This window comes from Physeter macrocephalus, unplaced genomic scaffold, assembly GCF_002837175.3.
Source record: "Physeter macrocephalus isolate SW-GA unplaced genomic scaffold, ASM283717v5 random_496, whole genome shotgun sequence".
NCBI classification, from domain to species: domain Eukaryota; kingdom Metazoa; phylum Chordata; class Mammalia; order Artiodactyla; family Physeteridae; genus Physeter; species Physeter macrocephalus.
The window spans coordinates 23,168-38,003 of NW_021145782.1; the positions used below are offsets into that span (position 1 = coordinate 23,168).

Consider the following 14,836-nt stretch of genomic DNA (forward strand, 5'->3'; position numbering starts at 1 on the left):
GCAGGGAGCAGGGCACAAGCAAGGGGTGATCAATGCTGAGAGGCCGGCTCGAAGAGGACTGAGCACGTTGGCACCTGAAAGTGACGGCTCGGGAGGGTGGCAGGAGGGGCCTGGACTTAGCAGGGGGACACGATGAAAGTGATACCCAGGGAGGCTGGCCTCATGGTGGGTTTAGGCTGTGGCACGGTATCTAATTTAACTTATTTATCAATCTTCCAGCCTGAGGGATGGCAGCCATAGCAACTGTTTAAAGTGCTCTTAGGGAAAGAATCTGTAAAACAAGCCCAAAGGTGATCTGGGGTTTTCAATGGGCGAGTGCAAATCACAGCAGGGATGAGGGTTCAGAGAACCTGTGTAAAAACAGGAGCTCTCAGTGTGGCCCTAGATCCAGGATGGGAACCCGGGGACGGGCAGTCCCAGGGTACAGCTGGCTGCTCGACTCTTGGGGCCCAGCCTGGCCTGGCCACAAGCTGAGCTTGTGACCGCAGGCACACCAGTTAACTCACGAACCCGGGCCACAGATTCCTCATTCATGACAGAGCGAACGCCATTTGTGTCTCGCATAAACTAAGCTGAGATGAGATAATATACCCCAAAGCAGCAAGACCTTGGAATTCAGATAGGAAACATCATCCTACTCTGAGCCCAAACGTGCTCACTCCCAGCTCCAACACGAGGGCATCCCGTTGTCCCATCGTGAAGACGCAGGAGAAAATGGAGGAAGAAAGAGACAAGGGCCCGGGAGTTGACCAGGGGCTGCGGGTGGAGGGAGAGGCCTGCACCTGGGTGATGGAGCTGAGCCTGTCGGTCCGTGGGCACCAGCTAAAAGGAGATGGTAGGACAGGGCGCACCAGGTGCTGGGTAGGGTGGAGGGGTGAGGGGTGGGGGGCGTGGAAAACTGCAGGGGGCTCGGCGTCTGGCAGTTCAGGTGCCCTTGAGATCATTACCGAGAAGGGAAGCAAAGGTGGATTCAGGGACTCAGGGCCACTGGCTCCCTCGTGTCTGTCCAGGCCTCGACTCAGCCGCACCCAAATCCCTTGGGCGCTGGGCCCTGCCCTGGCAGCTGTGGTTCAGGGGGCTGGGGTAGGGCCCAAGGACTCCCTCGTCATTCTGATGGGGTCCAGGGCCAGGACCCTGGCTCGGACAAGCCTTGGAAGGAAGGAACGGAAACTGACTTCCCTCAGTCCGACAACAGGTCCCTGTGGGCACCAGAATGGGGTCCCGAGAGTCTGTCCCAGGGGGACCTGCCCAGGCTCCAGGCTTCACAGGTAAAGGGCCTGTGCTCCTCACGTTTCCAAAGGGGAGAACGAACCCAGAAACCAAAGTCGCTGAGGGAGTACCCCATTAAACTTTGTCCCTCGGAACCGTCCGCCCCCCTCTGCCAAACCGCTTGTGTGAACTATCACGGGTCACGTAAATCCTCCTACAGAGACCAGAACACCGAGGCCGGAAGAAGCCAGATAATGATCTCTGTTACCCTGAGCCATTTTCACACGAGATATGAATGAGATGCAGGAGCATCACGCAATACGAGGGAAACCTGATGTGTGGTGACGGTGGGCCGGGACCCCAGCCTAGGGGGCAAACACTCGGAGTCTAGGCTAATCTCCCCGGGGAGGGTTGAGGGAATGAGAGGCTCAGCTTTCCTTCTTTCTCATCACCCCGCTATTCCTGCCAACTCTAAGCGGCCGACATATGCCGACTATGTCCAGTATATTCACCTGACGGACAGACAGGCATTTAGGTTTAAGGCGGCCTGGTGTGGTGCACCAGAGTCCCAAACTAACGTTTGCCTGTAAATACTTGACAGAGGGCCTGCCCACCGCCTGTCTCCTTGAATGGGCATGAAGCAGGGGTGGCTCGATGGAGGGGTAAGGAGTGGACTTTGGAGCAGGACAAACTTGGGATCATATTCCAGCTCGGTCATTTTCTAGCTGTGTGACCTTGGGCAGGTTACTTAACTCCTCTGAGCCTGTTTGCTTACCTACAAAACGAAGGTAATAAAAGCGTCCTCTAACGACTGTGGCATCATGAGGCAGCAATGACATAACTGCACAGAGTCCCGCCCGGCCCCTAATGCGGAGCAGGGGCTGGCTGACTGGCGGCTCACCTTCCAGAATTGGTGATTCCAATGGCCCAATGGCCCGGTGTTGGCTTTTGCTGGATCTATAGACTCCACTGTTTCTCTGCCTAGTTCTGCCAGCCAAGCCCAACAGACATCGTGCCGCTGGCCTGGTTTCCTATGCTTGCTCGTTTGCTCCCCAACGGGCTGGGGCTAGGGCTGGGGCTGGAGCTGCCGGGCTACACGGGAATGCGTCCCTGGGGGGAGCCCTGGCAGGGCCGGCTCGCGGGAGGCTGAAGCGGTGCCATGTAAACACAGCACTTAGCCGACGCTGAAGTGTTTAAGCACCCCGAGGATCCACAACTTGCTCTACCTGCGAAAACATTCATTTCCTTCTGAAATGTTTTGGTTGTTACGGGCCAGGATGGTGCCAGAAATCCTCTCAGTCAAAACATTGAGCTCAGGAGCCCCGGGTAGACACAGGATGCACGGCTTTCTCTAAAGGACCCTGAGCGACCGCAGAGGCCAGGAGAAGCCGCACCGATTCCGTCCTCGAGGGCTTCCTCCCGCCTCGGCTCCGGTGCTGGGTCCAGTCCAGGTAAACTTGGACAAGGGGACGGTGACAGAGCCAAGGGGACACTTCAGGCAAAATTCATACCCGAGTCCATGAAGTACAAAGGTTGTGATGGTTCCTTAAATGGAAAACTTTTCTCTGTAGCCTGAAACACTTAAGTCATGTTTTAGTTAAGGTGAACTTAAAGACAGAAAACAAAAATCCAGTCTTAAAAGGGGTCCTCACGCTAAAACTTTGCTTTGGACCCATTCCTGGAGAATAATTTAAAAGCTCCGGTCTGGGGCGGCGGAGGCCCCTGCCGAGTCCTGGCTTGGCCGCTGGGGCCAAGCGTTCTGGGGCAAGGGGCTGACATCCAGGGAGCTTCCGTTTCCTCCTCTATATAAAGAAATAACAACGCCCTGCTTCACGGGTCGGGTGGGGTAGTGGTAGTCAAACTGATGTGTGACCTTATTACAGCAGCACGTCTCCCACTGGACTGTCCTCTCTCCAGGAAGGGCCTGGCTCGTCCCGCTTGGCTCTCCCAGGATCCACTGCGGGTCCCAGCACACAGCAAGGGCTCTCCGACCCTTTATTAAATAAAAGGACAGCTACAAGTGCAATTCACCCATCACAGGCCATCAGAGCTGCAGGGACCTCAGGATCACTTACTTCCTCCTTATTCTGCACACCAGGAAACTCAGGCCTCGTAAGCACCACCACCTGAGTTAATCACTGGATGTGAACTAGTGACGGACTTGGCTCTGAAACCGGGGCTCCTGGACCAGAGTGCTGATGCCAACCACAGTCAGACTAACCGCCAAGGTTGGCTGAGGACGGATTATGTGGCAGGACGTGCCCTAAAGGCTCCGCTGAGAGTAACTTCCAGAACCCTTGTAAAAACCCATTTTATGGATGATGCAACTGAGACTCAGGGAGGTTAAGCCACTTGCCCCAAGTCACCCAGCTGATAAACTGCAGAGCCGGGTTCGGAACCCAGGGGTTTGGCTCCAGTGGCCACGGTCTTAATTACGCCGCCGCTCTGTATTGCTGCACAGCACTGAAGGAAAGAGTCTGGAGTCCGATAGTTCACAGCCGCCTTGATCGAGCTGGGAAAGTTCCAGCTAAGAGCAATTTTCATCAGTCTTAGAAAAATCAAGAGGCAAAGGTCTGAGATGTGTGCCTGGCTCCTCTTGAACGCTCGCACGTCAGGCGCGATCCTGACTGTCACGCGGACTCAGAGCGGGTTGTGTTATGACCTCCCCCGCTCCTCCCACGTCATGAACTGTTTTTCACTCTGAAAGGACACATCCAGGAGAAGACCAAACCTCCAGTTTTCCCGTGCAGTTCTGCAAGCCTCCAGCCTCGGATCGCCACCCATCTGCCAGCAGTCCCCGCCACCAGTCTAAACGGGAAGATGCTCTCGTGGTGACGGGCTCTCCACCGGGTGGGCGTCACGCTGACCACTGGGCACCGATGCACAACCAGTGAGGCTCTTCCCTCTGACACTACTGGGTTCCATCCCAGACTGTTACACGCACTCCCCACCGAGACAGCAGGACTGTCTGAAACATCACCCCCGAAAAGGGACGCTCTAAAGCCAAAGAAGAAAGCGGCTGTGACACACAGAGGTACAGATGCGAGGCGACGGGGTCCCCGTGGGGCTGGGCTACCCACCACGTCCGGCGCCTTCTGGATCTGGGAGGCCAGCTGGAGAGAGTGGTTGGCCGACAAGAGCTGCTCCCTCAAGGTCTCCGCCTCTCTCTGAGCCACCTCTGCCCTCTGAAGGAAGTGAAAAGGGTGGAAAGAGAAAGTACATTCAGTTTAACAACTGACAATTATTACAAGAAACATTCATCAATTCATGCCTGACCGACTGTAATTGATTTTCCTAAACACTCAACCTAATAAATGCTAGAAAAAAACAGAGAATGTGATGGATTTTTATTTTAAACAGTACAAGGAAGAAATAATTGAGCGATTATGACAGTAATTTAACGCTAGGAGCAAGGAATCCCCTGCTGATACTAGCGCTCCGGCCCACTGAATTTCCCAGACTGAATAAATACAAGTGGAAATGGAGTCTTTTGATTCAATTTCTTTCTATTCTCATAGCCCAAGAAGATTTTATTGCAGGATTACTCCTGGGAGTAATTCTCACGGGTAAACAGTGAATTAAAGACACTCTGGCCTTTCTCCTCCCCAAAACATGCACAATGTTGTGGCTGTTTTCCTCCAGCAAGTATTTCCATAAACGGACGGGGTGTAAATGCCACTTCTTTTGTGAGGACCAGGCTTATTTCAACGTATTTAACCCTTCACCCGACCAAGTTTTCTAATGCTGAGGCCGGCATTTCCAGCCAGCCAGGCCAGCGAGGGGCTGCTGAGGGGGTGAGGCCGAACAGAGCCGCCCACAGGGAGGAGGCTGCCAGAGGAACAAGTGGACGCTTCTGTCATTTGCTGTAATTCCCGGACAAGGACACCAGTGCCCCGGAGAGCAAACCAGTATTTCCCACTGGTCAGCAAGAACAGTCACTCCAGTGCCCGCCTCCCAAGAGGGCACCGTGGTGCAGTGGGCAGGAGCTGGGCATTTGGGACCACGGGGATGAGAGCAGGTCACCTAACTCAGCTCACCAAGCCTCCACCTTCCCATCTGTAAAATGGGAACACCGTCTCCCTCCCAGGGACCTCGCGAGGATTAACACCCAGAAGCGCCCTCATTCTTAAGTGCTTTGTTAATGGGCTTGTCCTGATTTTACAGTGACTGAGACGAAACGCAAGGATGGGTGGGAAGCTGTGGCTAATTGACGCTGGGCACGTGGACTGAGGCGTGATCGCTGCTTCTTTCTACCAGACGTACATTCTGCTCACAGAAAAGATGAACAAGAAAAGCCTGGCTGACTAAGGCTATTTCGTGTGTTTTCCTACTTTGTGGTGTGACAGTGCGTGCCTACTAATTGCTAAGAAAGAACTGAAAAAAGAAGCAAGAAGTTAGCCTGCCCGGTACTCGCCGGTCCACCTAGCTGTACGAGGACTGGGTTTGGCAGCCTTAAGTGGTTCTACGACGGCGGTGCGGCCCTATCTGCTCTGCACGCAGACAAATTAGGGTATTTCTAACAGTAGCTACTCCTGCCGAGGGCGGTGCTGGTGGCCGCCCGCCCTGCTGCTCCAGGAGCTCTTGGAATTGCACTCCATCTAATTCCCACGGCGCCTGGGCGGGCCTGTCTGTGCTCGAGCAGCCACTTCCCACCCTCCGCTGCAAACCGTCGAGAGGCGCCCGTGTCAGGAAAGGCGGTGATGTGACCGGTGTGGCCAAGATGCCAGGGGTGACTTCTGGTTCAGGATAACTGCAGGAAGCTCTCCCCTGCAGTGAAAAAGATTTCCCCTAGTTTGTTTCCAGATGAGCCACTCCACGTTTATCTGATAACCAAGTCATGTTACTGAAGAGTTTACTCTCGTCTTTCTCGTCAGTTATACTCTTGGGCATAAAACCTCCATGGCTCTGCCAGGAAGAAGGGGTATTTTGACATATTTCTAGCCTTTCTGACTAAGGAAAACAGTGCTTAGCCTAGTGGAGAGGCAGTTCTGGTGGCAGCCAACGAGGCAGCATCCCCCCGCCCCCGCCCCCGCCCCCGCCCGCTAACACTGGTTGTGAAATGTTCCAGAAGCACCAGAGCTGGGGCAGCCCGGGCAGGGGCTTCGTGGCCAGGATCTCACGTGGGCATTTCGCTCTTGGGAGCAGAGTGCTGTCCCATCAAAGGCCGAGGGCTCACAGAATAAGGGATCTTAGTTGTGGATGATTTCACCCTCGGTTTGCATAATTTCTCCAGAGCTTCTGCACGTTGTTCAGTTTCCAAGTTCCCGTACGGTCATGAACCTGGGGCCTATCCTCGGTGGTCACAGCCTTTTATCACGTTTGACTTGACTTGGCTGCTTCACTGTAACTCTTTAAAAAAAAAAAAATCAATGAATTAACTAATTAATTAATTTGGTTGTGGCAGGTCTTAGTCGCGGCAGGTGGGCTCCTTAGTTGTGGCATGCAAACTCTTAGTTGCGGCATGCGGGATCTAGTTCCCTGGCCAGGGATCGAACCCCGGCCCCCTGCGTTGGGAGCGCCGAGTCTTAACCACTGTGCCACCAGGGAAGTCCCACACTGTACCTTTTTGATTGCTTAGGATTTTTATTATTTATTCAGGATTTATAGCCTGAGTACATCAAAAACAAAACAAAACAAAACGAAACGAGTTGAGGTGGCTTGTGCCGCTAAACGTGTGCAAAGGAGAACAACTGGAAGTCAAAGTGGGCCTGAGAGCTGTTGACGGAGGAAGCGCGTACTGGACGCCGGGAGCTGCTGCGGTGAGTGAGTCTCTGTAGCTGTAAATGCAGCCCAGCTGCTGGTGGCTGAGGCGGAAGGGAAAGGGCGCTGTGCTGGGTTGGCCCTGCGGTCTCCCTTGTTGCCAGGGTTTCCTATCTTCCCCACGACCACAGTCCGGCCAGATGAAGTTGTGTTTCTAGAACTAGAATCAACGGGGGGAGGGGGCAAGCTCTGGTGCTGGTTTCTGATCTGGACGCCCAGACACGGGGCCGTGGCTGCCAGGAGACACCCAGCTCCCCGTTTCCACTGACGGGATTCCTCCTCCCCTGTCCCTGCAGAGGCAGAGCCTGGGGACCGAGGCCAGGGCCCCAGTGGGCAGCTAGAGGCATCGTGCGTGTGACTCAGCGGCCACCCCACGGTGAGAACAGAGCCTGGCCAAGCCTGAGTTGCCCTCCTGAGGGATCTGCTGGCTGTCTCTTACTTTCTGTCCTTTTCTGAGCAGTGAGGGTAAATGCTGGAAGCGCAAGGGAAAAAGTAAAGGAGAGGGCACGTGAATGAATGCGGGCACTGCTTTGCATTTTGGTGGTAACTCCAACCAGAAAGATAGAAAGGGTGGCCCTGCGGGACAACTGGGGACCAGTGAGATAACACAAGCCAGGTGCCCAGCGGTGCCACCACGCGGTGACAGGTGTCCAGTGAAGAATTCTTATTATTTTGGGCCGTGGTGTGTGCTGCCTCAGGTGGCCACGATTCTTTCCTTATCTTAAAATGAGGAAAAACGTTTTTTTTTAGTTTATTTATGTATTTTTGGCTGCGTCGGGTCTTCGTTGCTGCGCGCGGGCTTTCTCTAGTTGCGGCGAGCGGGGGCTACTCTTCGCTGCGGTGCGCGGGCTTCTCATTGCGGTGGCTTCTCTCGTTGCAGAGCGCGGGCTCTAGGTGCGCGGGCTTCAGTAGTAGTTGTGGCTCACGGGCTTAGCTGCTCCGCGGCATGTGGGATCTTCCGGGACCAGGGCTCGAACCCGTGTCCCCTGCGTCGGCAGGAGGATTCTTAACCACTGTGCCACCAGGGAAGTCCCGAGGAAAAATTTTAAAATTTAAAATCTTAAAATTTTTAGGGGAAAATTACTAAAGACTGTAGCTGGTCTTCAGGTTAAACTCCAGCTTCCTTCAGCTGTCACCAGGAAGTCATGAAATGTAGAGAAGGGCGGCCCGGTGGGGCAGACAGAGGAGGCAAAGGCAGAGGCTCGGGCGGCTGCAGCCCACAGGGGACGGCTGGTGAGGCTGGTCACAGCCCAGCGTGCAACGCGGGCCCCGGGCCCAGGGAAAGGGGGCTGTGCTCAGGGGTTCCCTTGGGGGGTGTGTTTCCTTCTCCCCCAGCGCCAAGGCTGGGATGTGAGGGAATCCTCACCACCTCCCCTGTCGGGCAGGCTTTCCCCAGTTTACCCATTTAAGGTGTGGCTTTGAGTCCCCTGGTTTTATATGGTGGTGGTGGAGGCGGGGGGGGGGGGGCGGTGGTGGTGGTGTTTCTGATCCCCTCTTTTTTCCAACCCCGCCGGCGGGGGGGGTCGTTTATATGGTGGTGGTGGAGGCGGGGGGGGGGGGGGCGGTGGTGGTGGTGTCTCTGATCCCGTCTTCTGCCCAACCTGGCCCTAGGCTTTGTCTCTTGTCCCTTTTATATGTGTGGCCGTGAAAACCCACCTCTGGGGACACCAGAGATGAGCAAGTCCCTTTAGTGACACAGCAGCCATGTGAGCTGGCCAAGGGCCGTGCCCCCAGGGAGACGGGCCGTGGCTGGGCACACGGGTCTGCTGGCAGGCTGTCGTCCCACCTGCAGTAACTTCCCAAGGCTGCTGGAGCAAACTACCACAGATTCAGTGGATTCAAACAAGACCAGCTTATTACGTCACAGTTCTGAGGTCAGGCGTCCGCTGTGGGTCTCACTGGGGTAAGATCAAGGTGCGGCAGGGCTGGTCCCTTCCTGAGGCTCCGGGGCAGGATCTGTTTTCTGGCTGTTTCCAGCTCCTAGAGGCTGCCCGCATTCCTTGGCTTGTGACCCCTTCCTCAACCTTCAGAGCCCGCAGTGGCCAGTCAAATCCTTCTCACATCCCATCACTCTGACTCTTCTGTCTCCCTCTCTGCACCTAAGGACCCTGGTGATTATGGAGGGCCCACCTGCATAAGCCCAGGGACCCTCCCATCTCAAGGTCAGCAGATTAACAGCCTTAACTGTGCTCTGCAGGTAAGTGGACCTATTCACAGGTCGTGGAGATTGGGACGTGGACATCTCTGGGGCCGTTCTTCTGGCCGCCGTAGTCCTCAAGGACAAATAACACACTTGGACCGTTTCCAGGAGAAGGCAAGCTCTCCTCGGGGATGGCTCCTCAACCTGCTCCCCTCAAGGCCCCGGACTCTGGAGGGAGAGAAAAGGGGGGCGAGGCTACAAAGACCAGCAAGCGACCTTCCAAGGGAACAGATGCCATCGCCGCGCAAAGTGCACGGCGAACGTCCAGTCACCCTTCCAGATCAACTCCCACACTCGACTGCGGAGGACAGCTAGGGCCCAGAGGTGGACCCACTTCTGTGACGCTGCAGGACAGAGGTCAGAGAGGTCCACTGAGAGAGTTACCGCCACACATCCCAAGCTGGCCCCGTGCTGGTGGCCGGAGTCCCATCTGGACCCCCCGCCTGTGTTTCTGGGGGACTCGATGGATACTGATTTGGATTTCTTTTCTCGGGTTGGCCAGGCTGAAAGCTGGACCTACCCCAGGGTCACACCACCGGCATAAATGCAGACTGTCACAGCCCACAGACTGCTGAGTCACGATTTCAGAAAAGCCGTAAGAGCAAATTTCCCTGCCCCCTCCTGCCCCCAAAGCTCTGAACCTTTACTGTCACCAATTAAGACAGTATTAATACAAGCACCTCCAAGTTGGACAAAGAGGTGTAAGTGAGACCCAGCCCTACCTGCCCGTCACCAGTCGGACCCTCTTCCACTTCTCCTCACTAGAAACACGAGTACTTCAGCGATAAGATAGAGCTTCAGGTCTCAGTAGAACATTTTGACTATAAACCACTGCAAAAATAACGTTATGTGCCAATGAACTAGTAAATTGCTCCTCCCGGGGCTCTCGCCTGATGGGAAAGGCATGGAACCAGATGTCTGGCCGCGCCCGCCCCGGTACCCCTCTTCCGGCCCGGCCCGCCTCCGCCTCATCGCCACGGGGCCCCGCATCATCCCTGCCCTGACACATCACAACAGCTGCTTACTGCTCTCCTGGCTTCCAGTCTTTTCACTCCCCTCCGTTCTCTGGATGTTTAGCCAGAGCGATCCTTCTAGAACTCAAATCTGATGTCTCACTCCCGCCCGTGATTCTCCACTGTTCTCAGGAGGAGGCCCTCCCCACACCTGGCTAGGCCCCGTCCTCTGGGCCCACCTTTCCGCAGGGGCTTTACGGAACAGGCCGGAACCCCCAGAGCTCACGGCGCCCTTCCGTGTAGGCCCTTCCTTGCCTGCCTGGACGCTGCCCTCCCCCTGGTTCCCCCGGGGAGTTTTTCTCCTCATTGAGTCACCCTTGTTGACCCGTTGAGTCATCGAGTCAGCCCCTCTTTCTGTGTGCTCTGTGTCTGATCCGTCACCTCATACTCTCAGCGAGGGCTGGCCCGCATCTGCCTGCACGGCTCTGGTGACGGGGAGCTCACCCCCTTCGGAGGCAGCTCCAGGCACCTCCGCACGGGGAGGGAGTTCCCTGCCATCAGCCTCTGCACTTGGCCGTGAAAAAGCCCGACCCCTTCCCTGGCCAGCCCTGGACAGCTGCCAGGCCAGGATCCACAACCGTCGCCCTAGGCCTTCCCCTTTCTAATCTCTTAACATCCCAAGTTCCTGATGTGTCAAGTCTTTGCCTTCTTTCCCTGCTCCCCAGAGAACAGGGATGTCACCAGAACTCCTTGTTTCTTTCGTGTGAGGGTCCCTTCCCCGCGCTGGCCATGGAGCGGAGCCGGAATGCATTCCACGTGCCCGGTTTCCTTCTAACGTGTGCGGTTTCCCAGGACAAACGACAATTCCCCGGGCACGGACTAACTGCTACAGCCGGCTGCAGAATCACCACCCCCTTCACTCCAGAGACTATTTCTATTAATGTAGCCTGAGTGGCTGGTGAGACTCTCTTGTACCTCTCCCCACCCCCACTGCGCTGCTGTCTTCCGGGGCAGGGCTTCAGAATTCTCCCTGCCAACCCAGGCTTCCTCAGCAACTACAGAGCGTGAATCTAAGCACCCACGTCCAGGTGTTTTACCTCGAATCCGCAAAACGATCTTGTGAAGGAAGTACAAGCAGACCTCGTTTACCGCGCTTCACTTCATTGTGCTTTTTACTAACCGAAGGTTTGTGGCAACCCTGTGTTGAGCAAGTCCACTGGCGCTATTTTTCCAACAGCATTATTTTAAAGTTGAGGTATGTGCATTGTTTGTTTCGACATACTGCCGCTGCACACTCGTGAGACTACAGTGTAGCATAAACTTAACTTTTATACGCGCTGGGAAGCCAAAAAATTTGTGTGACTCCCATTCTGATACCCGCTCTGCTGCGCTGGTCTGGAACCTGAAATCTCCCCGAGGTCTGCCTGCACGAGTTATCATTCCCTCCCTCCCCTTCTCTCGTACATAAACAATTTTTTTAAATTTAAAAAACACTGAATTGTAAAATGCAGTCACATAAAATATAGCATCTTAACCATTTTTGAGTATACGTTTTAAAGCAGTGTGAAGTATGTTCGCATTGTCGGGCAACCATCTCTAGAAATTTCCATCTTGCAAAACCGAAACCCTGTCCCCATTAAACACTGTAATTCCCCGCTCCCCCAGCCGCTGACACCCACCTACCCTTCTTTTAAAAAATAATTAATTAGTTAGTTAATTAATTAAATTTTGGCTGCGTTGGGTCTTTGTTGCCGCGCGCGGGCTCTCTCCAGCTGCGGCGAGCGGGGGCCACCCTCACTGCGGTGCGCAGGCCTCTCACTGCAGTGGCCTCTCCCGTTGCAGAGCGTGGGCTCCAGGCACACGGGCTTCAGTAGTTGTGGCGTATGGGCTCAGTAGTTGTGGCTCGCGGGCTCTAGAGCGCAGGCCCAGCAGTCGTGGCGCACGGGCTTAGCTGCTCCGCGGCACGTGGGATCCGCCCGGACCGGGGCTCGAACCCGCGTCCCCTGCCTTGGCAGGCGGCCTCCCAACCACTGCGCCACCGGGGAAGGGAAGTCCCCCCCACCTGCCCCTCTACTTCTCTGTGTCTCTATGAATTCGACGACCCTGGGGATTTCATACAGGTGGAATCACACAGCCTGTTTTTTTGTGACCGGCTTAATTTTCCTTAGCACGATGTCTGCAAAGTTCATCTCTTTCTTTTCCTTTTTTAAAAGAAACGTAAGCAGTGGAGAGACTTGTCCGAGGCCATCTATGGCCAGGAAGTACCGAGGGCGGACCTGAACCGACTGTCACCGGGGAGGCGGCACCTTTCTTCGGGGTCCTGTCTGGTGTCTCTGAGGACCCGGATCCACCCAGGGGCCTTCAAGCACTTTGAGAAGCACATCAACTGTGCCAAACGTCCTAGTACCTGGGGGCTAACTTGATACGCAGAGAGTCAGCTCGTCTGTCTAACGAACTAGAGCTTACCCCAAAGTGCCACCAAAAGGGGAAGCAGGCCCACGATGGGCCTGCGGGGAGGGAGAGAGTGGGTGAGTGGAAACTGAGAAATGCAAATGATGATCCCGTGACAGGGAAGCTTAACCAATAAGGTTTCTGCAAAGTTGAGCAGTGCTACTTGAGTAAGAACAAAGGGGCCAAAGTAAATTAGTTTAGCAAATTAAGGTAAACAAATGCTTAGGCACCTCTGTGAGGTGAAGCAGAAGTAGTGCTTTAGGGCAAGGAGCCGAATGGGTGTATTTGGGAAATAAAGAAAGGCCAAGTGAGCCCCCAGGCTCTACCCTTATTTCCGAGTGTGGTGAACGGCACAGGCGCCAGGCCTGGCTCTGCAACTGACCGGCCACTGACCTCAGTTTCCTCATCTGTAAGATGGGAGTCATAACTACACTGACCTTGGTGGAAAACAGTGAGGTTTAAGTGACTCGGTTCGTGTGAAATTCGGTACAATCGGTACAAAATAAGTTAGCTCAACGACGGTCAGCTCTTCTCACCGTGACCAGCATAGCTACTGCACAAAGATGCTACCTCGGGTGATGCAGTCCACGCGTCTCTACTGAGCAACCCTTATGGACCAGGCCCAGGATACTCAGGGGTGAGTCTGAGCGTGCAACACGGAACACACGAAGTCTTCCTTAAAGAAGAAAGGAATCCACACGTTCCATGATCATTCTTATGCCTACACTGACTTGCATGTCTTAATCAGACTTCAGGATATTTTCACGGGCCAAAGAATGGACAGGGACACTCTTTGCTGAGTGTCTGCCAAGGTCCGGGCTAGCAATGCCAGTCAGGGGGACAGGCACCCTGTGGGACCCTCTCAAGGCGGAGAGCTGAGACCACGGATCTGAGAAAGATTTTCATCCCATGGGGCCACCCGAGGCAAACCGCTAAGCTTCCAAGTGCCTGGAGCGACCCAGCTGTAAAACTGAGTGGGGAGAGGCCACCACTGCCCGTGGCCTTCTGCGGCTGAGACACATAACCCAGCTCTGGCTGCTCCTCCCTGCAAATAAATAAACTAAAACGAGAGACCCCTCTCTTTTCAAGGCAGTAGCACCATATGCTGAAGCAAAATGTTCTCCTGTTCCGCAGAGTCCTTGGGGAAGGGCGGGGCTCTGTAGGGTGGCCAAATTTCCCGGGCAGCTGAGTGTTTAGAGCCACTGGATACCGTGTGCCTATTTTGTGCTGGACACAGTGCTGGGGGTACTTTGCACAAAGCATTGTGACAACTAAGTATCAGCCAAGAGGGGCTGCCAGCTGGCAGCCCTCTCCAGAGCAAGTGGCTTCATCCCATTAGAAGGTGGAGACACAGACTCTGCTACAGGGTAACGCATTGGTATAAACTCTATGGCATAACGGCTGTCACGGGAACAGGGTGGAGATTTAAGAGACGGATTAAGGAAAAGAAAAAGCATCACCACGGGATGCCTGGGATGCTGGGACCACGTCAGAGACTTTCCCAAGGAAATCACGCCTGGGACTTTTCACGTATTTCTCATGACATCAGAAAAAGCGTCAATGTCGACAGCAGTATGTGAAAGGTACAAGACAAACTGGCCTCCTAACTTAGAGAAGCCTCTTCTGAGAGAACAGAAAGGGCTACGCTCTTGTGATTTCACGCCTGAAGCTGATCATCAAACGTCCTACCTGGTTTGCTCTTTCAAGGTCCGTCATGATCATTTCAATTTCGTCGGCCCTGGGGAGGTGAGAGGGAGACGGCAGGTTAGTCAGCAGTGAGGGAGGCTCGGGGGCCACCGCGGTTCCAACTCGGCAGCGTGACCCACAGGCACGCAGGTGGGTGTCGGGGGAGGGGGGCGGTGCAGAAGGGGACTCCGCCACCCGTTGGGAGGAGGTGGGCTTGCATCGGCGGGAGAGCCCGCCTGCCCTTGAGGGGTGCCCGGTCTCTTTGGGGAGACAGTGCCTCCTGCCAAGAGAGTGAACAGAACTCTGAACAGAATGCTCTGGAAAAACAGAGGTGGCAGAGATGAAGTCTCCTTGGGGGAGGGAATCAGGAAGGTTTCAGAGGAGGTGATGTGTGAACTGGGTTTTGAAGGATGAGCAGAAGTTTGCTAGGACCAAGAGAACCACGAGCAGGTGGGGGAGGCGGGAGGAGGCTGGGCATGCAGGCTGGGGGGCTCTGCAGTCTGTGCTCTAAAACCACCTGGGTCACCGCCATCCTCCCTCAGCCTGCTCACACACAGGGGGTTTCCAGGTGGTGTTT

The 14,836-nt window shown here is 54.9% G+C and overlaps 1 protein-coding gene across 3 annotated transcripts in view; it reads right to left on the minus strand.

Annotated features, from left to right (window-relative positions):
- Positions 1 to 14,354, minus strand: part of LOC114483888 (homeobox protein cut-like 1) — a 37,503-nt gene extending 23,149 nt beyond the window's left edge. For all 3 annotated transcript variants that reach the window (XM_028485647.2, XM_028485645.2, XM_028485646.2), the window contains exons 1-2: positions 14,263 to 14,354; positions 4,290 to 4,394 (exon numbers count right to left, since the gene is read on the minus strand). In XM_028485647.2, the coding sequence (XP_028341448.1) occupies positions 4,290 to 4,394; positions 14,263 to 14,295 (138 nt within the window). In that variant the 5' untranslated portion in view covers positions 14,296 to 14,354. The remainder of the gene's footprint in view (positions 1 to 4,289; positions 4,395 to 14,262) is intronic.
- Positions 14,355 to 14,836: the final 482 nt, after the last annotated feature.